The sequence below is a fragment of the Passer domesticus genome, chromosome 4 (assembly GCF_036417665.1).
Source record: "Passer domesticus isolate bPasDom1 chromosome 4, bPasDom1.hap1, whole genome shotgun sequence".
Taxonomy (NCBI): Eukaryota; Metazoa; Chordata; class Aves; order Passeriformes; family Passeridae; genus Passer; species Passer domesticus.
This window is the reverse complement of record NC_087477.1, coordinates 3,536,326-3,556,803: the sequence shown is the minus strand read 5'-3', so window position 1 is coordinate 3,556,803 and position 20,478 is coordinate 3,536,326. Positions and strand designations below refer to the sequence as shown.

At 49.1% G+C, this 20,478-nt stretch overlaps 2 protein-coding genes and 1 long non-coding RNA gene across 3 annotated transcripts; 1 reads left to right on the top strand and 2 right to left on the bottom strand.

Moving 5' to 3' along the window:
- Positions 1–9,066: 9,066 nt before the first annotated feature.
- Positions 9,067–10,010, bottom strand: LOC135299897 (uncharacterized). Its single transcript, XR_010361736.1, has 3 exons — positions 9,894–10,010; positions 9,594–9,783; positions 9,067–9,319 (listed from the first exon to the last, which is right to left on the bottom strand). It is a non-coding gene; the product is annotated as an uncharacterized LOC135299897 (long non-coding RNA).
- A 383-nt stretch (positions 10,011–10,393) lies between these two features.
- LOC135298412 (uncharacterized) lies at positions 10,394–17,480 on the top strand. Its single transcript, XM_064415969.1, has 2 exons — positions 10,394–11,278; positions 13,387–17,480. The coding sequence occupies exon 2, from the start codon at positions 15,404–15,406 to the stop codon at positions 16,559–16,561; it is 1,158 nt and encodes a 385-aa protein (XP_064272039.1). The 5' UTR covers positions 10,394–11,278; positions 13,387–15,403; the 3' UTR covers positions 16,562–17,480.
- A 706-nt stretch (positions 17,481–18,186) lies between these two features.
- On the bottom strand, positions 18,187–19,137 carry LOC135299896 (ribosomal RNA processing protein 1 homolog). The gene is made up of 3 exons (XM_064419300.1): positions 18,982–19,137; positions 18,659–18,866; positions 18,187–18,341 (listed from the first exon to the last, which is right to left on the bottom strand). Exons 1-2 carry the CDS (start codon positions 19,003–19,005, stop codon positions 18,663–18,665), a joined length of 228 nt encoding a protein of 75 aa, XP_064275370.1. The 5' UTR covers positions 19,006–19,137; the 3' UTR covers positions 18,187–18,341; positions 18,659–18,662.
- Between the last annotated feature and the right edge of the window lie 1,341 nt (positions 19,138–20,478).

The window sequence follows — 20,478 nt, the reverse complement described above, 5'->3', positions numbered from 1 at the left end:
GGGACAAGCACCCTGACAGGAAAGAACTTCTTGCCATCATGGAATGGATTCCAGCTCTTGCAGTTTCATCCCATTCCCCCTTGTTCTGTGACTTCAGTTGCTGACAAAGAGTCCTCTCCCACTTCCCTGTGGGTCAGGCTGTTCCTGCAGTGTCACACATGTGGCTGAAGCTGCAGCCAGGAGAGAGAGAAGCCTAGCTGGCAGAGAGAGGAAATGGGGAAAGTGACATGAGAGATGAGAGGAGAAGGAAAAAGTAGAGACATGCAAGGCATTGGGTTGGGTGGGCTGTGGCATTCATGCCTTTTATTAGAGGCCAGGTTCTCTGGTGCACTCAATGACTGTGTGATTGCGGCGTGTCCACAGTGAGCCCGTGTGAGCGAGCTGCACTCCCAGAGGCCGGAGCACACTTGCTTCAAGTGCTGATGAATGAGGCCAGAGATGGGTCTTTGTGTGGAACTCCAAACGCTGTGCATTGCCATGAAGAGGGTCCAGGGCCAGAGAGAAAATGAGGCTGGGGTCTGAGGGTTTCATTCGGGGGGGAGAAGGGGTGAAGCCAGGACCAGCAGGGGAGAAGAGAGAGGAGAACATTCTCTGGAGAGTAGATATAAGGAAAAAATGGCAGTTGAAGTGGGTGATAGCAACAAAACCTGCAGATTGCAAGAGGCTGCAAGTGGCCATGGGTGAGAGCCTTGCATTCAGAGGGGTTTCTCTGTTTCACCTTGGTCCCCTTTGCCCTAAGGTATTACAGTTGCAATGAGAGGCCCCTGGGCCTCCACAAGTGCCCCCTTTTTGTTTTCAAGAATGAAGGCTTCTGCCATGGACTTTTGCAAGCGTTGAGCAAAACTGGATAGAATAACCAAGACAATGAATACAAGAAACAAAGCCCACAAAACAGTCTTGACTAAATCACAGAATCACAGAATCATGAGTTTGGAAGAGACCCCTAAGATCATCAAGTCCAACCTATGCCCTAACATCTCAACTAGACTATAGCACCAAGTGGCATGTCCAGTCTTTTTTTAAACACATCCAGTGATGGTGATTCCACCACCTCCCTGGGAAGACAGTTCCAGTGCTTTATTATTCTTTCAGTGAAAATTTTTTTCCTAATATCTAACCTATACCTTCCCTGACGTAGCTTGAGACTGTGTCCCCTTGTTCTGTCAGTTGCTGCCCGGTGGAAGAGACCGACCCCCACCTGTCTACAACCTCCCTTCAGGAAGTTGTAGAGAGCAATAAGGTCACCTCTAAGCCTCCTCTTCTCCAGGCTAAACAACCCCAGCTCCCTCAAATGTTCCTCGTAGGGCTTGTTTTCCAAGCCCCTCACCAGCCTCGTTGCTCTCCTCTGGACACGCTCAAGTATCTCAATATCCTTCCTAAATTGAGGGGCCCAGAACTGGACACAGTACTCAAGATGTGGCCTCACCAGTGCCGAGTACAGGGGGAGAATGACCTCCCTGCTCCTGCTGCTCACACAAGTCCTAATGCAGGCCAGGATGCCGTTGGCCTTCTTGGCCACCAAGGCACATTGCTGGCTCATATCCAATCGGCTGTCAACCAGCACCCCCAGGTCCCTTTCTGCCTGAACACTATCCAGCCACACCGTCCCCAGCCTGTAACGCTGTAGGGGATTTTTGTGGCCAAAATGCAGAACACGGCACTTAGACTTATTAGACTTCATATTGTTGGACGTAAAGATGAAAGCCAGCCTTTCATGCCCCAGTCTTTCAACAGTCCAGTGAGCCAGTCGTTGTTGCCTTTTGTCTGGATCTTATTGATTTGATCTGTGAGCAGCTGGCCGCTCTGGTATACTGAGTCCCTATGGGAGAAGAGGTTGACATGCGTGGCCATGGGCAAGAAATTGTGGCTTGGCTGTGGAACCACCCATGCGAAGGCATGCGGCATAGTTAGGAGCATCCAGCTTCCTGCTGCAGTGGCAAGAAAGGACAGCATCCTTTGACTTTAGCTAATTTACTAGTGGGTGGAGGCTTGGGTGGCCTGAAAGTAAAGAGATAGGGAGATTGCAATGTGAACCTTAAATTCTGGTCCCACTAAACTTTCTCTTCTGTAAGGCAAGGGTTTGAAGTCAGCTTATTAGAAGAATCAAATATCAAGGCTAGAATACAGTTTTTCCAATTGTTAAGCGGTATATCGCAGTTAGTGGTGTCTGAGCTCTCTTGGTGTTGGTGTGTGTGGTCCACACTGCTTAGGAGATCTTCTTCTGTCCTTCTTCTTCTTTTGCAGGCTGCTGCTGTCTCTCTTAGGCTTTTGTTCTATTTTTCTGATGGTGGCTGTGGTGTTTGCCTGGCCATTGGCAGAAGAGTTTTATGTTTTTTGCTGGGATGCGTCTTGGGCCTGCTGCTGTAGAGACACAAGCATATCCTCCCTCCCAAGTAATGAATGGGAAAGGGCCCATAATTTGTTTGGATTCAGGGTCTTTGATCAACACAGGTGGCTTTTCTTTTTATTGGGCTGCCAATTAAATATAAAATGCCTGATGACTGGGGGAGTTGTTGAAAAAGTTGAGCACATCAAGGGCCTTGGCCTCCAATGGGAGATACTATGTGGACTCCCTGTCTCTGTTGATCAAGGATCCTTTGGATGGAAGAGTGGGCCCTCTGGACTATGGACTGTCCTGTGGCAGAGTGTGGTATGGCTGTGACATGTTTTGTAGCCCACTGGTCAGAAAACGGTTGGAATCAGTGGGAGGGATAAGCAGGACCATGATCAGTTTTAATTTCCTGTGGAACAGGGAAGGTGGAAAAGGCTAAAAAGTAACGTTTTATAGCATCTTTTGATTTTTCAGCAGCATGGGCAGGGGCAGAAACCGCAGCGTTGTCGGTGTGGATTGAGACGGGGATGTATTTTAGTCTCCCAAAAGGGGCTTGGTGTGTGATGTGAGATTGCCCGATCTGGAGAGTCTTTAGTCCTCTTGGATTGAGTGCAGCTCTGACAGAAGCAAAGGCACGTTGCTGACAATTTGGGCAGGTGTTTGCCATGGATCTTGGGTAATTTTAAAGATGCTGAGCGGTGCAGGAATGTTTTGATGGTGGAAGTGGTGGCGGATCCTAGCCTGTTGAAAAACATTCCGTGGGGAAGTTTGGACAACCCTTGCTGGGGCATCTGCTGTAGCATTGCCTACTATGAACCCAGGAAGGGTGGTATGAGGCCTTGTGTGCATGATATAGCGTGGGTGTTGTCTGTGGGACAAAAGAGAAATGAATGCTGAAAGCAAATGCTCTAGTTGGGGTTAGAAATGTCTTTGAAAATGGAATTTTCAGCCCGCTGCACTAGGCCATAGACATGTGCCGAATCAGTGATCAAACGAATAGGTTCTCTGAAAGTGGAGAAGGTCCTAAGTACTGCAGTCAATTCAGCAATTTGGGCAGGGTGAGGATCCCCTGGCTTGGCTTTTGTCTCTTGAGCAACGCGGAGGCAGGGCAGTGCAGAGCAGGGTGGGAAGCAGAGCCCGGAGCCTTTGGAGGCTGCAAGCCTTAAACATCAGCCCCTGCAGCAGCCCAGATGCAGGTGCCGCAGTTGCCAAGGCTGTCAAGGCCTTGAGAGCGGGCAGGTGGATTTTGCATCCCTGTGGGCTGATGGCGGCTCTGGAGCCAGGAGTGGCTGTGGCTGCAGCAGGAAGGGTGGCTGAAAGTTTCCTGCCTTGCTTTGGTGGCATGGCTGCAGGGGCCAGTGCAGTGAGAGCCCCCTCTGTGCTGGTGAGAGCTCAGCTCTTGGGGACGCGGCTGTGCCCCAGCCCAGGAGCAGCAGCAGTGGCCAGCGGCAGCAGTGGTGTCAGTGGGACCCCCTGTGCACAGGGACCCCCAGCCGCGGGGTGGCCGTGGCAGCAGCCCCAGGGAGCTCCAGCCCCGGGATCCCGGAACAAGTGGAAATCCCAACTGTGCAAACGCTGCCTGTGCCCAAAGGAATGACAAAGAGAAGTGAGGTTTTAAAAAGAAGCCGTATTTATTTGCCAAAGATTGCCAAACTCTAGGATTTACAGAACACCTTTCATTACAACAATCCTTATAACAACAACAACAACAACAACAATAACAATCTACAGGATTTATTTACATGGGATCCTATGGACTAACAATCTTCAAAACATATTTACAGAGAACTACTAACCTAAGAACATATTTACAAAAATATCCTAACTTTTCAAACATATATACACAGGTGTAATAGGTACGGCCGTCATCTCCAGCAGTCCTGGAAGGAAGAGAGAAGCAAAGCTGGAGTCTGCTGCCAGCCCTGGGCCCAGCTGGGCTGGGAGCTGGGCCACAGGAGCTCGGACAGGACTGGCAGGGCTGGTGTGGCCCCAGGCAAGTGCAGGGCAGGCCAGGGCTGGTGCTTGTGGCAGCACAATCCAGGCCCCCTGCGGGCAGCGTGTCCCTGAGCGGGGCCATCCAGCCCAGCCCCAGCCTGGCGCCAGGGCAGCCACTGTGTCTGTGGGCAGGGCATGGGGAGCATCTGCCTGTCTTACTTGTGGGGCTCCATCTTCATCCAAGGACCATGGGCTCCTCCTCATCCTTCTCATCCACTTCCATCGCCTCGATGTCATCCTCCTCATCAACTTCCATCTCCTCAACCTGGTCTTCCACATCCACCTGCATCCTTTCTTCCTCATTCAGCACCATGTCCACTTGCATCTCCTCCACAGTGTCTCTGTTAGTCTGCAAGAGACAGCACAATCTCACAGTGGGGTTCCTGTCCCACACCATCCATTCCTACATGGCTGCAGCCTGCTCAAGCAGGCTGCCCCCTCCCTGGAATGGCACAGTACCTCCACTGGAGCAGCAGTGCTCATCCTGCTGGGATTGGTGCTCCAGAGCAGGCAGCAGGAAAAGCCCAGGCAGCAGCAGCAACAGCTGAGTGCTGACGGGCAGAGCGCAGAGCGAGCGCCAACTGAGTGCTGGCAGCAGGCAGAGTGTCTGCTGTGGTGGTTTCCAGGTGCTGGACGTTCCACCTGGAACACTGTGGGAGCTGTGATGTCACAGAAGTTTCAGGGCCGCTCCACACTGGGAGGTGGGAATGGTGGAATGATGAAATCCTTGAATGGTTTGGCTAGGAAGGGACCCTAAAGATCATCTGGTTGCAAGCTGAGCAGCCTCCCAGCACAGCAGGTTGCTGCGGCCCCTGTCCAAGCTGGCCTTGGATGTTGATGGGCATGGGGTATGCACAGCCTCTCTGCGCTGGTCCCTGTGTCAGGGACAAGCACCCTGACACGAAAGAACTTCTTGCCATCATGGAATGGATTCCAGCTCTTGCAGTTTCATCCCATTCGCCCTTGTTCTGTGACTTCAGTTGCTGACAAAGAGTCCTCTCCCACTTCCCTGTGGGTCAGGCTGTTCCTGCAGTGTCACACATGTGGCTGAAGCTGCAGCCAGGAGAGAGAGAAGCCAAGCTGGCAGAGAGAGGAAATGGGGAAAGTGACATGAGAGATGAGAGAAGAAGGAAAAAGTAGAGACATGCAAGGCATTGGGTTGGGTGATTTGTGGCATTCATGCCTTTTATTAGAGGCCAGGTTCTCTGGTGCACTCAATGACTGTGTGATTGCGGCGTGTCCACAGTGAGCCCGTGTGAGCGAGCTGCACTCCCAGAGGCCGGAGCACACTTGCTTCAAGTGCTGATGAATGAGGCCAGAGACGGGTCTTTGTGTGGAACTCCAAACGCTGTGCATTGCCATGAAGAGGGTCCAGGGCCAGAGAGAAAATGAGGCTGGGGAATGAGGGTTTTATATTGGAGGGCGAAGGGGCGAAGGAGGGGAGAAGAGAGGGAAGAACATTCTCTGGAGAGTCGATATAAGGAAAAAATGGCAGTTGAAGTGGGTGATAGCAACAAAACCTGCAGATTGCAAGAGGCTGCAAGTGGCCATGGGTGAGAGCCTTGCATTCAGAGGGGTTTCTCTGCTTCACCTTGGTCCCCTTTGCCCTAAGGTATTACAGTTCAATGGCAGGCCCCTGGGTCTCCACAACTGCCCCCTTTTTGTTTTCAGGAATGAAGGCTTCTGCCATGGACTTCTGCATGCGTTGAGCAAAACTGGATAGAATAACCAAGACAATGAATACCAGAAACAAAGCCCACAAAACAGTCTTGACTAAAGGTGAAAGCCAGCCTTTTGTGCCCCAGTCTTTCAAAAGTCCAGTGAACCAGTCGTTGTTGTCTTTCGTCTGGATCTTGTTGACTTGATCTGTGAGCAGCTGGACGCTCTGGTATACTGAGTCCTTATGTGAGAAGAGGTTGACAAGCGTGGCCATGGGCAAGAAATTGTGGCTTGGCTGTGGAACCAGCCAGCTGAAGGCATGTGGCATAGTGAGGAGCATCCAGCTTCCTGCTGCAGTGGCAACAAAAGACAGCATCCTTTGACTTTAGCTAATTTAGTAGTGGGTGGAGGCTTGGGTGGCCTGAAAGTAAAGAGATAGGGAGATTGCAATGTGAACCTTAAATTCTGGTCCCACTAAACTTTCTCTTCTGTAAGGCAATGGTTTGAAGTCAGCTTATTAGAAGAATCCAATATCAAGGCTAGAATACAGTTTTTAGAAAAGTTAAGCGATATATCCCGGATAGTGGTGTCTGAGCTCTCTTGGTGTTGGTCTGTGTGGTCCACACTGCTTAGGAGATCTTCTTCTGTCCTTCTTCTTCTTCTTTTCTAGGCTGCTGCTGTCTCTCTTAGGCTTTCATACTGTTCTTCTGAAGGTGGCCCTGGTGTTTGCCTGGCCATTGGCAGAAGGGTTTGATGTTTTTTGCTGGGATCCATCTTGGGCGTGCTGCTGTAGAGACACAAGCATATCCTCTCCCCCAAGTAATGAATGGGAAAGGGCCCATAATTTGTTTGGATTCAGGGTCTTTGATCACGACAGGTGGCTTTTCTTTTCACTGGCCTGCAGTGACATGAAATGCAAAATGCCTGATGACTGGGGGAGTTGGCTCCATAAATGAGGTGTTGAAAAAGTTGAGCACATCAAGGGCCTTGGCCAGGCTCTCAATGGGAGATACTATGTGGACTCCCTGTCTCTGTTGATCAAGGATCCTTTGGATGGAAGAGTGGGCCCTCTGGACTATGGACTGTCCTGTGGCAGAGTGTGGTATGGCTGTGACATGTTTTGTAGCCCACTGGTCAGAAAACGGTTGGAATCAGTGGGAGGTATGATCAGTTTTAATTTCCTGTGGAACAGGGAAGGTGGAAAAGGCTAAAAAGGAACGTTTTATAGCATCTTTTGATTTCTCACCAGCATGGGCAAAGGCGAAAACCGCAGCGTTGTCGGTGTGGATTGAGACGGGGATGTATTTTAGTCTCCCAAAAGGGGCTTGGTGTGTGATGTGAGATTGCCCGATCTGGAGAGTCTTTAGTCCTCTTGGATTGAGTGCAGCTCTGACAGAAGCAAAGGCACGTTGCTGACAATTTGGGCAGGTGTTTGCCATGGATCTTGGGTAATTTTAAAGATGCTGAGCGGTGCAGGAATGTTTTGATGGTGGAAGTGGTGGCGGATCCTAGCCTGTTCAAAAACATTCCGTGGGGAAGTTTGGACAACCCTTGCTGGGGCATCTGCTGTAGCATTGCCTACTATGAACCCAGGAAGGGTGGTATGAGGCCTTGTGTGCATGATATAGCGTGGGTGTTGTCTGTGGGACAAAAGAGAAATGAATGCTGAAAGCAAATGCTCTAGTTGGGGTTAGAAATGTCTTTGAAAATGGAATTTTCAGCCCGCTGCACTAGGCCATAGACATGTGCCGAATCAGTGATCAAACGAATAGGTTCTCTGAAAGTGGAGAAGGTCCTAAGTACTGCAGTCAATTCAGCAATTTGGGCAGGGTGAGGATCCCCTGGCTTGGCTTTTGTCTCTTGAGCAACGCGGAGGCAGGGCAGTGCAGAGCAGGGTGGGAAGCAGAGCCCGGAGCCTTTGGAGGCTGCAAGCCTTAAACATCAGCCCCTGCAGCAGCCCAGATGCAGGTGCTGCAGTTGCCAAGGCTGTCAAGGCCTTGAGAGCGGGCAGGTGGATTTTGCATCCCTGTGGGCTGATGGCGGCTCTGGAGCCAGGAGTGGCTGTGGCTGCAGCAGGAAGGGTGGCTGAAAGTTTCCTGCCTTGCTTTGGTGGCATGGCTGCAGGGGCCAGTGCAGTGAGAGCCCCCTCTGTGCTGGTGACAGCTCAGCTCTTGGGGACGCGGCTGTGCCCCAGCCCAGGAGCAGCAGCAGTGGCCAGCGGCAGCAGTGGTGTCAGTGGGACCCCCTGTGCACAGGGACCCCCAGCCGCGGGGTGGCCGTGGCAGCAGCCCCAGGGAGCTCCAGCCCCGGGATCCCGGAACAAGTGGAAATCCCAACTGTGCAAACGCTGCCTGTGCCTCTTGCGTTTTCTTTGGTTGAGGGGATTTCGAGGTATGTTAGAAGTCTCTTTTTCTAACTTAGCTGTCGAAGGAAGAGTTGAGAAGTATGTGCTTCACGCTCTTAAGGTTGATTTTTATGTTTTGTCTAAAACATTTTTTGTCTGGCCTGCTGAGGTTTGTTCAGCAGGTCAGCTCAAGGCACTCTTTTTGCCTCTCGGGTTGGTGTTATCTTTTATATTAAAAAGTGCGTATACTATGTTTACAAGAATGTTTTAATAGCTATTACTTAAGTTAGATAGTGACTTTCTACTTGAAACCAATTTGTGGATGCTAACATCATCTTTCATATGGATGCTAGGGAGAAGAAAGAGGAAGGACAGGGTACGCCCAAATTTTTCTATCTTAGAACCTCTGACTTCTATGTAGACTATTCCAAACTCTTTCGTACACGTTTCAAAACCTCTGTCTACAGTGCTCTAAATGTTTTCCGTTCACTTTGTGATTACTATTACTAGACTATCTAAATTGTTGTGACTTTTAATTCTTGACATAAAGGTGGTAACATGCTTTATGGGTTAAATTCAAAGGCACAGGGGTCTTTGGCTACATGCCAGGGTGTCTGAACCCCCTGCCAGGGATTTAAAGCCCCCTGGCTGGGGCTGGAATCACTTAGGATGGTCAGCGAGACGTCCGGGGTTCTGACAGTGCCCAAAGGAATGAGATAGAGAAGTGAAGTTTTATAAAGAAGCAGTATTTATTTGGCGAAGATCGGCAAACACGAGGATTTACAGAACACATTCCATTACAAAAATCCTTATAACAACAACAACAACAACAATCTACAGCACATATTTCCATGGGATCCTATGGACTAACAATCTTCAAAACATATTTACAGAGAACTACTAACCTAAGAACATATTTACAAAAATATCCTAACTTTTCAAACATATATACACAGGCATAATAGGTACGGCCGTCATCTCCAGCAGTCCTGGAAGGAAGAGAGAAGCAAAGCTGGAGTCAGCTGCCAGCACTGGGCCCAGCTGGGCTGGGAGCTGGGCCACAGGAGCTGGGACAGGACTGGCAGGGCTGGTGTGGCCCCAGGCAAGTGCAGGGCAGGCCAGGGCTGGTGCTTGTGGCAGCACAATCCAGGCCCCCTGCGGGCAGCGTGTCCCTGAGCGGGGCCATCCAGCCTAGCCCCAGCCTGGCGTCAGGGCAGCCACTGTGTCTGTGGGCAGGGCAGGGGGAGCATCTGCCTGTCTTACTTGTGGGGCTCCATCTTCATCCAAGGACCATGGGCTCCTCCTCATGCTCCTCGTCCACTTCCATCTGCTCGATGTCATCCTCCACATCTACTTCCATGTCCTCAACCTGGTCTTCCACGTCCACCTCCATCACTTCTTCCTCATTCAGCACCATGTCCACTTCCATCTCCTCCACAGTGTCTCTGTTAGTCTGCAAGAGACAGCACAATCTCACAGTGGGGTTCCTGTCCCACACCATCCATTCCTACATGGCTGCATCCTGCTCAAGCAGGCTGCCCCCTCCCTGGAATGGCACAGTACCTCCACTGGTGCAGCAGTGCTCATCCTGCTGGGATTGGTGCTCCAGAGCAGGCAGCAGGAAAAGCCCAGGCAGCAGCAGCAACAGCTGAGTGCTGACGGGCAGAGCGCAGAGCGAGCGCCAACTGAGCGCTGGCAGCAGGCAGAGTGTCTGCTGTGGTGGTTTCCAGGTGCTGGACGTTCCACCTGGAACACTGTGGGGGCTGTGATGTCACAGAAGTTTCAGCGCTGCTCCACACTGGGAGGTGGGCATGGTGGAATGATGAAATCCTTGAATGGTTTGGCTAGGAAGGGACCCTAAAGATCATCTGGTTGCAAGCTGAGCAGCCTCCCAGCACAGCAGGTTGCTGCGGCCCCTGTCCAAGCTGGCCTTGGATGTTGATGGGCATGGGGCATGCACAGCCTCTCTGCGCTGGTCCCTGTGTCAGGGACAAGCACCCTGACAGGAAAGAACTTCTTCCCATCATGGAATGGATTCCAGCTCTTGCAGTTTCATCCCATTCGCCCTTGTTCTGTCACTTCAGTTGCTGACAAAGAGTCCTCTCCCACTTCCCTGTAGGTCAGGATGTTCCTGCAGGGTCACACATGTGGCTGAAGCTGCAGCCAGGAGAGAGAGAAGCCAAGCTGGCAGAGAGAGGAAATGGGGAAAGTGACATGAGAGATGAGAGAAGAAGGAAAAAGTAGAGACATGCAAGGCATTGGGTTGGGTGATTTGTGGCATTCCTGCCTTTTATTAGAGGCCAGGTTCTCTGGTGCACTCAATGACTGTGTGATTGCGGCGTGTCCACAGTGAGGCCGTGTGAGCGAGCTGCACTCCCAGAGGCCGGAGCACACTTGCTTCAAGTGCTGATGAATGAGGCCAGAGATGGGTCTTTGTGTGGAACTCCAAACGCTGTGCATTGCCATGAAGAGTGTTGTCCTGGGTTGACTATATGATGCTTTTATCCCCAATCGTCTTGTTCTGTTTACGCTGAATAATATGTTTTAAACCTTTAAGACTCTCTTCCAGACAGTGAGGACGGGAGGGAAGAAGCGCACAGTTTGTTTTCAGACTGCTCTCACTCCTCCACATTCCTGCTCCTGGACTGTGTTGTCTGCGGATGGACAGACAGCCGGACAGAGCTCCTTTTTTCCCTTTTTCTTTTTTTTAGTTAGTTTTAGCTGGCTGAGGCAAAGAAGTTCTCCAGATTGTGATTTTTTTCCTTTTTTCTTGGACCTGTTCAAGCCTGCTCTGCACTGAACACCCAGAAGAGCACCGGCAGCTCCACCTGTAGCCCCTGGCCAGGCCTAGGCCGCGGCGTTTCCAGCACCAGAGACTGATCAGAGACTGAGTGAGCCAAGCTGCAACCAGGAGAGAGGACTGTTCTGAGTTTGCTTTCCTTGGATCAGTGAGAAGTTTTATTGTTTAATATTGTTTGGTTTCTATTGTTTAATAAACAGGTTTCTTTCCACTTTTCTCCAAAGAAATATTTTCTCCTGAACCGGTTGGAGGGTGGAGGGGCAATTGGATCTGCTTTTGTAGAGAAGCCCCTTTGGGAGTTATCTCCCAAACTTGCCCTAAACCAAGACAAATACAGCTAGTGGCGCCCAACGCGTGGCTTGAGAAAGTGGAAAAAAACCCTTTATTGATTGTAGGTTTGTTGTGCTTGGTGTGTAGTAGGTTAAAGTACCCAGTAGCCATGTTATTTGAATTTGTAATGTCTCTTGGGGAGGCCTTTATGTGGCTCTGGTCTCTAGACCTTTTTGAGGTTTCAATACCTTTCTGGTCACTAGGATTATTGTCCCTATCACGTAGTTTTTGCGGTAAAGGGGCATGGATTAGATTAGCTATTGTGTTAGCCTTGGTGATAATGATTTATAAGGCATTTACAAAAATACTGGCGTCTGTTTACGATATGTATGGTTTATGGTTTCTTCGTCTTACCCTGCATCCCAGTTCTAGCAGTATGTTTTGGGAATTTATTAGTAATTGCACCCAGCTGGTTAGAGGAGGAGCAGGGAATGAGGCTTTCCAGCCTTTCCTTTCCTTCTTCTCCTTTGAATCTGTTATGTCACTTGTAGAGAATGTTCAGTTTCCCCTGAATATTAAAGAGACCATCTTTCTGGCATTTAATCTAGTAGGCTTCCTCTATATGGTCTGCAGCTTCTCTAGAATGAGGGCTGAGATGTCTAGAAGAGCTGATGAGACCCCTGACCCAGAAGTAGACCCACGTGTGGAGAATCCTGAGTGGGGTGGAGAATGGGAAAATATGAGCCAAATCCTGAAAGAATTCTCTGACCCTATAGTCTGGGACTTTCCCCATGAACAAATTCAGAACCCAGCTGAAGTGGGGAAATATCTGAAAGAGAAGTATCTCAATGATAGCCCTAAGGAGAAAAGGATCATTGCAGTGAGCTGGGCCCTAGCATATGCTTATCGTACACTGCTAGATACTCTAGGGCAGCAGACCGAGGAAGGGGGGCAGGGAGATACATCAAGAGCTATCCCAATCGCTCAAGTTGCAACCAACACCCCAAGCTCAAAACCAGCAGCTAAACCACATAGTGAACCTAAGCCAGTGGTTAAACCAAACAATAAGCCTCAACCAATAGCTGTTGCTACTGGCACTAAAAGTAAGAAGTGCACAGACAAGACCGATCGACCAATAGATGATAATGATGATGATGCAAAAGAAAGACCCTCAACATTTCCTGACATAAAATCAGGAGTCAAAGCAACTAACACAAAATCAGAAGCCAATATTAAGTCCTTCTCCCTAAAAGACCTGCGTGGCCTAAGGAAGGATTACAGCCGACGATCTGATAAATCCATAATTAGCTGGTTAGTCCGTCTTTAAAATGCTGCAAGCGAAGCTACAATTCTGAATAACACAGAAGCGAAGCATTTGAGATCCCTGTCACATGATCCTGTCATTGACCAAAGCATGATGAGGGGGGCTAACCCTCACAGCCTCTGGGTACGGGTCTTAAACAGTGTAGCGCAAAGATACCTGTGTGCCGATGATCTCTACATGCAGCAAACACAGTAAAAAAACATAGAACAAAAGATTCAACGCTTGAAAAAAATAACAATAACAGAAATTATATTCTCAGATGACATAACAACTAAAAATCCAGACTTAGTACCATGCACATCTGTGATGTGGCGAAAACTAGTACAACTTGAACCACATGAATATGCATCTGCTCTAGCTATCATAAAGCGAGATAACACGGATGAGACTGTGCTTGACATGGCAAAGAAACTCCGAGCTTATGCAGATGCTGTGCATAGCCCCACACATGCCAGAATCGCAGCGGTGGAAACACGTCTGCAGAGATTAGAAGATAAGATAAAAAAGAATCATAAGAAGCTTAGAAAAGAGATTAAAGAAAACCTTCTCCAAATCTCAGCAGTACAGATCAGAGGTTCTAGTACCCAACGCAGACATTCCCCAGATGGAGAAAGAAAGTACACCCCACGAGCTGAGCTGTGGTTCTTTCTGCGTAATTGTAGAGAAAACATGAAGCTATAAGATGAAAAATCCACCGCTGCTCTGGCCCGAAAAGTACGTGAATTAAAAGAAGACAAAGCTCAGAGAAGAAGTTCCACCACAAGGAAAGCAGCTCCAGTTACCCATAGCCGAACTGCCAGGTATGATAATAATAATGACATGTCTAATCCCCTTGAAAAAACCTCTAAGACATATGCCCAAAGAAAGAAAGATAACCAAGCTTAGAGGAGCCCTGCCGCTAGCCAAGTAGAAGCTAAAAAAAATCGTGTTTTCTGGACAGTATAGATTCGTTGGCCTGGCACATCAGAACCACAAAAGTATAAAGCTTTAGTCAACACTGGTACACAGTGTACCATAATTCCATCAAGACACGTAGGGACAGAATCCGTTTCTATCGCTGGTGTGACAGGGAGATCACAAGACTTCACTTTAGTAGAAGCTGATGTGAGCTTGACTGAGAATGAGTAGAAGAAACATCCTATTGTGACTGGCCCAAAAGCCCCATGTATCCTGGGCATAGATTATCTGTGAAGTAGGTATTTCAAAGACCCAAAAGGACTGAAGTAAGCATTTAAGATAGCAACTATAGTAACAGAGGGCGTCCAGCAATTGAATACCTTGCTTAGACTGTCTGAAAATCCATCTACAATAAAGCTTCTAAAGAGAAAAGAACAACAAGTACCAATTGCCACTTCCACAGCACATTGTCGACAATATAAAACCACTCGAGATGCTGTAATTCCCATCCATAAGATGATGTGAGAGCTAGAGAGCCAAAGAATAGTCAACAAAACCCACTCACCCTTCAACAGCCCCATCTAGCCTGTGCATAAATCTAAAAGAGAATAGAGACTGACGGTTAACTACCGTGCATTAAATAAAGTGAGTCCACCACTGAGCGCTGCTGTACGAGACATATTAGAGCTCCAGTATGAGCTTGAGTCCAAAGCAGCGAAGTAGTATGCCACTATCAATATTGCCAATACATTTTTCTCCATTCCGCTGACAGCAGAATGCAAGCCTCAGTTTGCCTTCACCTAGAGAGGTGTGCAGTACACTTGAAACCGACTGCCCCAGGAGTAGAAGCACAGTCCTACCATCTGCCATAGACTGATCCAAAGTACACTAGAAAAAGGTAAAACTCCAGAACATCTGCAGTATATTGATGACATCATTATATAGGGGAAGACAGCAGCAGAAGTGTTTGAGAAAAGAGAGAAAATTATCCAAATTCTCCTGAAAGCCGGCTTTACCATCAAGAAGAGCAAAGTCAAAAGACCTGCTCAAGAAATCCAGTTTCTAAGAGTAAAGTAGCAAGACGAACAGCGTCAGATTCCCACTGATGTCATCAACAAGATAACAGCAATGTCTCCACCATCCAACAAGAAGGAAACACAAGCTTTCCTAAGTGCCATAGGTTTTTAGAAAATGCACATTCCTGAATATAGTCAAATCGTGAGCCCTCTCTATCTAGTCACCCATAAAAAGAACACTTTCCACTAGAGCCCTGAACAGCAACAAGCCTTCGTCCAAATTAAGCAAAAAATCGCTCATGCAGTAACCCTTAGCCCAGTCAAAACAAGACCAGATGTGAAAAATGTGCTCTATTCTACAGCCGGGAACCATGGTTTGTCCTAGAACTTGTAGCAGAACGTGCCTGAAGAGACTCGAAGCCGACCACTGGGATTTTAGAGTCGAAACTACAGAAAGTCTGAAGCCAACTATACTCCAACAGAGAAAGAAATTTTAGGAACCTATAAAAGAGTCCAAACTGCCTCAGAAGTAATAAACACCGAAGCACAACTCCTCCTGGCACCCCGACTACCAGTACTGGGGTGGATGTTCAAAGCAAAAGTTCCCTCTACCCACCATGCCACCAGTGCTACATAAAATAAGTAGATTGCTCTCATAACAGAGCGTGCCCGTATTAGAAAGCTGAATCGCCCTGAAATTCTAGAAATAATTACAAACTAGCCAGAAAGTAAAAACTTCAGTCTCACTGATAAAGAAGAACAAGAAATGACACATGCTGAAGAAGCTCCTCCATATAACCAACTGCCAGCGGAAGAAACACAATATGCTCTTTTTACTGATGGTTCCTGTCGCATGGTAGGAATGAATCGGAAGTGGAAAGCAGCCGTATGGAGCCCCACACGACAGGTTGCAGAGGCCACTGAAGGAGAAGATGGATCAAGCCAACTTGCTGAACTCAAAGCTGTTCAACTGGCCTTGGACATTGCTGAAAGAGAGAGGTGGCCAAAGCTCTACCTCTACACTGATTCATGGATGGTAGCCAACGCTCTGTGGGGATGGCTGGAGAGGTGGAAAGAGGCTAATTGGCAGCGTAGAGGAAAACCAGTTTGGGCTGTTGAAGAGTGGAAAGACATCGCTACCAGGGTAGGGAGGCTACCTGTGAAGGTCCGCCATGTAGATGCCCATGTCCCCAAGAGTAGAGCTAATGAGGAGCACAAGAACAATGAGCAGGTAGACCAGGCTGCAAAGATAGGGGTGTCCAAGATAAACCTAGATTGGGAGCATAAGGGAGAGTTATTCCTAGCTCGATGGGCCCATGATGCCTCAGGTCATCAGGGTAGAGATGCCACCTATAAGTGGGCACGAGACCGAGGGGTGGATTTAACCATGGACAGTATTTCTCAAGTTATCCACAACTGTGAGACGTGTGCTGCCATCAAACAGGCCAAGCGGGTGAAGCCCCTATGGTATGGTGGGCGGTGGTCCAAGTACAAGTGTGGGGAGGCCTGGCAGATTGACTACATCACACTGCCCCAGACACGCCAAGGCAAGCGCTACGTGCTCACAATGGTAGAAGCCACCACAGGATGGTTGGAGACCTACCCTGTGCCTCATGCTACTGCCTGTAATACCATCCTGTGCCTGGAAAAGCAAGTCCTGTGGAGACATGGTACCCCTGAGAGGACTGAGTCAGGGAATGGGACTCATTTCAAGAACAGCCTTATCAGCACCTGGGCCAGAGAACATGGCATTGAGTGGGTGTACCATAACCCCTACCATGCACCAGCTGCGGGCAAAGTGGAAAGGTACAATGGGCTGCTAAAAAGCACCTTAAAAGCCTTAGGTGGGGGATCTTTCAAAAATTGGGAGCAGCATTTGGCAAAGACCACCTGGTTAGTTAATACCCAAGGCTCTACTAACTGAGTGGGCCCTGCCCAATCTGAGCCTTTGCATAGAGTAGATGGAGACAAAGTCCCAGTGGTACATGTCAGCGGTTTGTTAGGGAAGACAGTTTGGATCAATCCTGCCTCGAGTACAGACAAACCCATTTGCGGGGTTGTTTTTGCTCAGGGACCAAGTTGCACATGGTGGATAATGCAAAAAGATGGAAGAACACGATGTGTACCTCAGGGAGATCTGATTGTTGGGTGAGAACCATGTATAAATATCACTGTTTGCTGAATGTTGCCACCATTGTCTGTGTATAGCTGTATATTAGATGTATAATGTATGTGTTTGTAGAGTTAGAATATATATATTAGTTTTAGTAGTAAGCCGATGATATGGGGATAAGGGGTGGAATGTCCTGGGTTGACTATATGATGCTTTTATCCCCAATCGTCTTGTTCTGTTTATACTGAATAATATGTTTTACACCTTTAAGACTCTCTTCCAGACAGTGAAGAGGGGAGGGAAGAAGCGCACAGTTTGTTTTCAGACTGCTCTCACTCCTCCACATTCCTGCTCCTGGACTGTGTTTTCTGCGGATGGACAGACAGCCGGACAGAGCTCCTTTTTCCCTATTTCTTGCTTTTAGTTAGTTTTACCTAGCTGAATCAAAGAAGTTCCCTGGACTGTGATTTTTTCCTTTGTTCTTGGACCTGTTCAAGCCTGCTCTGGACTGAACACCCAGAAGAGCACCAGCAGCTCCACCTGTAGCCCCCCTGTCTGGGCCTGGGCAGCAGCATTTCCAGCACCAGAGAGACTGATCAAAGACTGAGTGAGCCGAGCTGCAACCCGGGGAGGTGACTGTTCTGAGTTTGCTTGTTTTTTTGGATCAGTGAAAAGTTTTGTTGTTTAATATTGTTTGGGTTCTATTGTTTAATAAACAGGTTTCTTTCCACTTTTTCTCAAAGGAGATATTTTCTCCCAAACTGGTTGGAGGGTGGAGGGGCAATTGAATCTGCTTTTGTAGAGAAGCCCCTTTGGGGGTTATCTCCCAAATTTTCCCTAAACCAGGACAAAGTCCAAGGGACAAATTTGTGCCAATGAACTTCACACCTTGAACTAGGAGGATCAATTCTTGTGCTCAGCAGAGTCTGGGGACAGAGAGGGTTTCCAAAGGAAATCTTGGTCCGTGTGGGGCTGAGGCTCCCTCCAGGCTGGCTCCAGCCCCTCAGGGTGCCCACAGCCCAGTGCCCCCTCCTTAGCCCTGGGGCTGCCCAGGGAAGAGCCATGGCTGAGGCTCTGCAGGACCACACAGGCTCAGCCCTGCTCCAACATGGGATTCATGGGCCAGGGCACGCTGGGCTTTGCCCCTACAGCTCCCAAGTGTGTCCAGAGAAACTGCAAGGAGAGGCTCACCTCTGTCAGTGGGACCCCTCTGTGCACAGGGACCCCCACTCCTGGGGAGGCTGTGCCAGGGACCTCCAGCCCTGGGAACCTGGAGCAAGTGGAAAGCACAACTTTGCAAAATGCTGCCTGTGCCTGAAGCAAATGCAAGGAGAACTGAGATGTGAAAAATAAAATTTGTTTATTACGGAAGAACAGAAGCAAAAATACAGAAGATATTTACATTCTAAGAATGTTTGTAACAACAACAATTGATAGAACATATATAGAGAAAAACCTACCTAGCAAAACTATGTGAAACGTATTTACAGAAGTCCAAAATAGCCCTAAAATCTATATTCTAAAAAACAACAACAAAGTGTAAAACATATATACAAAAGGGTGGTGCCTCTGTCGGTGATGTCCATCGCACCTGGAAGAAAAGCAAATGGCACGGTCACTCCAGTCAGGCACAGAGGGCTCTTGCATGTGCCCCCAGGCTGGCACATGCTGACCCAGCAGCAGGACTCTGCTACCAGAACTGAGCCTGGCTGGGTCTGGCATGGAGCTTGTGTGGAGCAAAGCAGGCACAGGATGGGCTGTGGATGGCCACCAGAATCCAGTGGCCTGGCTACAATGTCCCTGAGCAGGGAGCACCCAGCCCAGCCCCAGCCTGGCAGCAGGAGACCCACTCTGCCTGTCCTGCTGCTGGCATTGCTCTTCATGCCAAGATCATGGCCGCTTCCTCACCTTCTTAATCAATATCCATGTCCTCAATGGACTCTTCCATATCCACATCCATCTCTTCGTCCTCATGCACATCCACGTCCATCTCTTCTTCATCATCCTCATCCACATCCATCTCTTCCTCTCCAGGGTCTTCTCCGTCTATTTCCATCTCCTCCTCCATATCAATCTTGGTATCTACCTCCATCTCCTCCTCTCTGTCTGGGACAGCCTGCAGAGGTAGGTAGCAAAAGCTCAGAGCGGGTCCCTGTCCCACTCCATCCCCACAGAGCTTCAGCCCACCCGGGCAGGTGGGGGGTGTCCACCTCCATGGAATGGCTCCATACCTTCCTCAGAAGAAAGGGGAGCATCCTGCAGGGCTGGATGATGAAATCCAGGCACTCAGGAGCTGTCAGGAATGATCGAGGTGATCGGGGTATCGGGGGGATAAGAAGAGAGAAAGGCGAAGGCAGGAGCAAGGTGCAGAGCGTGTCAACACAGCGGCCAAGGGTTGTGTTGTGCCCTTTGCTGGGCGCTGGACGTTCCAGCTGGAGCGTGGGCTGTGACATCACAGTTCCCAGGCTCCATCTGAAGTGGACAGTGGAGACCATGGAATGATGGAGTCCCTGAACGGTTGGGCTTGCAAGGGAGCCTGAAGAACAACATCTTGTTCCCAGCTGAGCAGTCTTCCCCCAGAGCATGCTGCTGAGAGCCCTGTTGCCAAGGATGGGGCATGCACAGCCTCTCTGCACAGCCTGGGCCAGTGCCCCACCACCCCCAGTGGAAAAGAGCAGCTTCCTTAGATGCAGCTTCCATCAACCTGCTGCAGTTGAAAGCCATCCCCCCTTGTCCTGTCAGCACAGGCCCTGCTGAACACTCCGTCCCCTTCTTTCCTGCGGGACCCTTCCACTCCTGCAGAGCCGCAGTGAGGCTGCCCAGTGTCTCCTCTCTCCAGGCTGAGCATCCCCAGCCCCACTTGCCCAGCAGTCAGTCACATCAGGGCCAGTCAAGGCTGAAGGGTAGCAAATATCATCAGGAACTGAGAGATGCAAGCTTTAGACCCAGGTGTCCTGGCTTGTAAAATAAGCATGTATTCTATTTTTGCCATCTGTTGGGGGTTAGGCAGTTTTTCTTATCTCTTTCAAGAACAATGACACTGCCAGGAGGATAATCTCCTGCTAATGGGCTATTGAATTACTCACTGTGGCTGGTAAGATTAGTTACATCATCCCATTGGGAGATGCTCCACCCAGAGGGAGGAGCCAAGCATCCCTGCCACCGTAAAACAAGCATTTCTGAGACCAGAGACAGCCTTCTTCGCTGGATTTCCCAGAGGAATCAGGAACCAAGGCCCAGCTGCTCCTTCGCCGCATTTTCAGAAAGGATCTACACCCTTCTGCAGATCGCCGCTCCAGGAGGAGCAGCCACCATCTGGCTGGACTACTATCAACACCCTGACTTCTCAGGGTGTCAGGTTTTTCTCACTCTGCCAGTGGTTTTTTGCTTGTGCTAAATTACATTGTTATTTAGGGTTTTTTTTCTTCCTAGTAAAAAACTGTTATTCCCATTCCCATATCTTTGCCTGAGAGCCCTTTTAATTCTGAAATTGTGATAATTCGGAAGAAGGGGGTTTACCTTTTCCATTTCACAGGAGGCTTTTGCCTTCCTTCACAGACTCCTGTCTTTTCAAACCAAGACAGATTTTGGCGCCTGAACAGGGGCTCGAGGGCATTGAAAAAAAAAAAAAAAGGGATTAACAGTTCTTAGGTAGTTTAATTTTTAAGTACCACCATGTGGTGCAGTTTTCCCTGGTTTGGGTGGCATGTGGTCGCAAGTGTATACTT

Coding starts and splice junctions, on each gene's coding strand:
- LOC135299896 (XM_064419300.1), bottom strand. CDS start 19,005: ATGCTCCCCTTTCTTCTGAGGAAG. Junction 18,867..18,981: donor TCCCCTTTCTTCTGAGGAAG/GTATGGAGCCAT, acceptor CTACCTCTGCAG/GCTGTCCCAGACAGAGAGGA.
- LOC135298412 (XM_064415969.1), top strand. CDS start 15,404: ATGACACATGCTGAAGAAGCTCCTCCATATAACCAACTGCCAGCGGAA.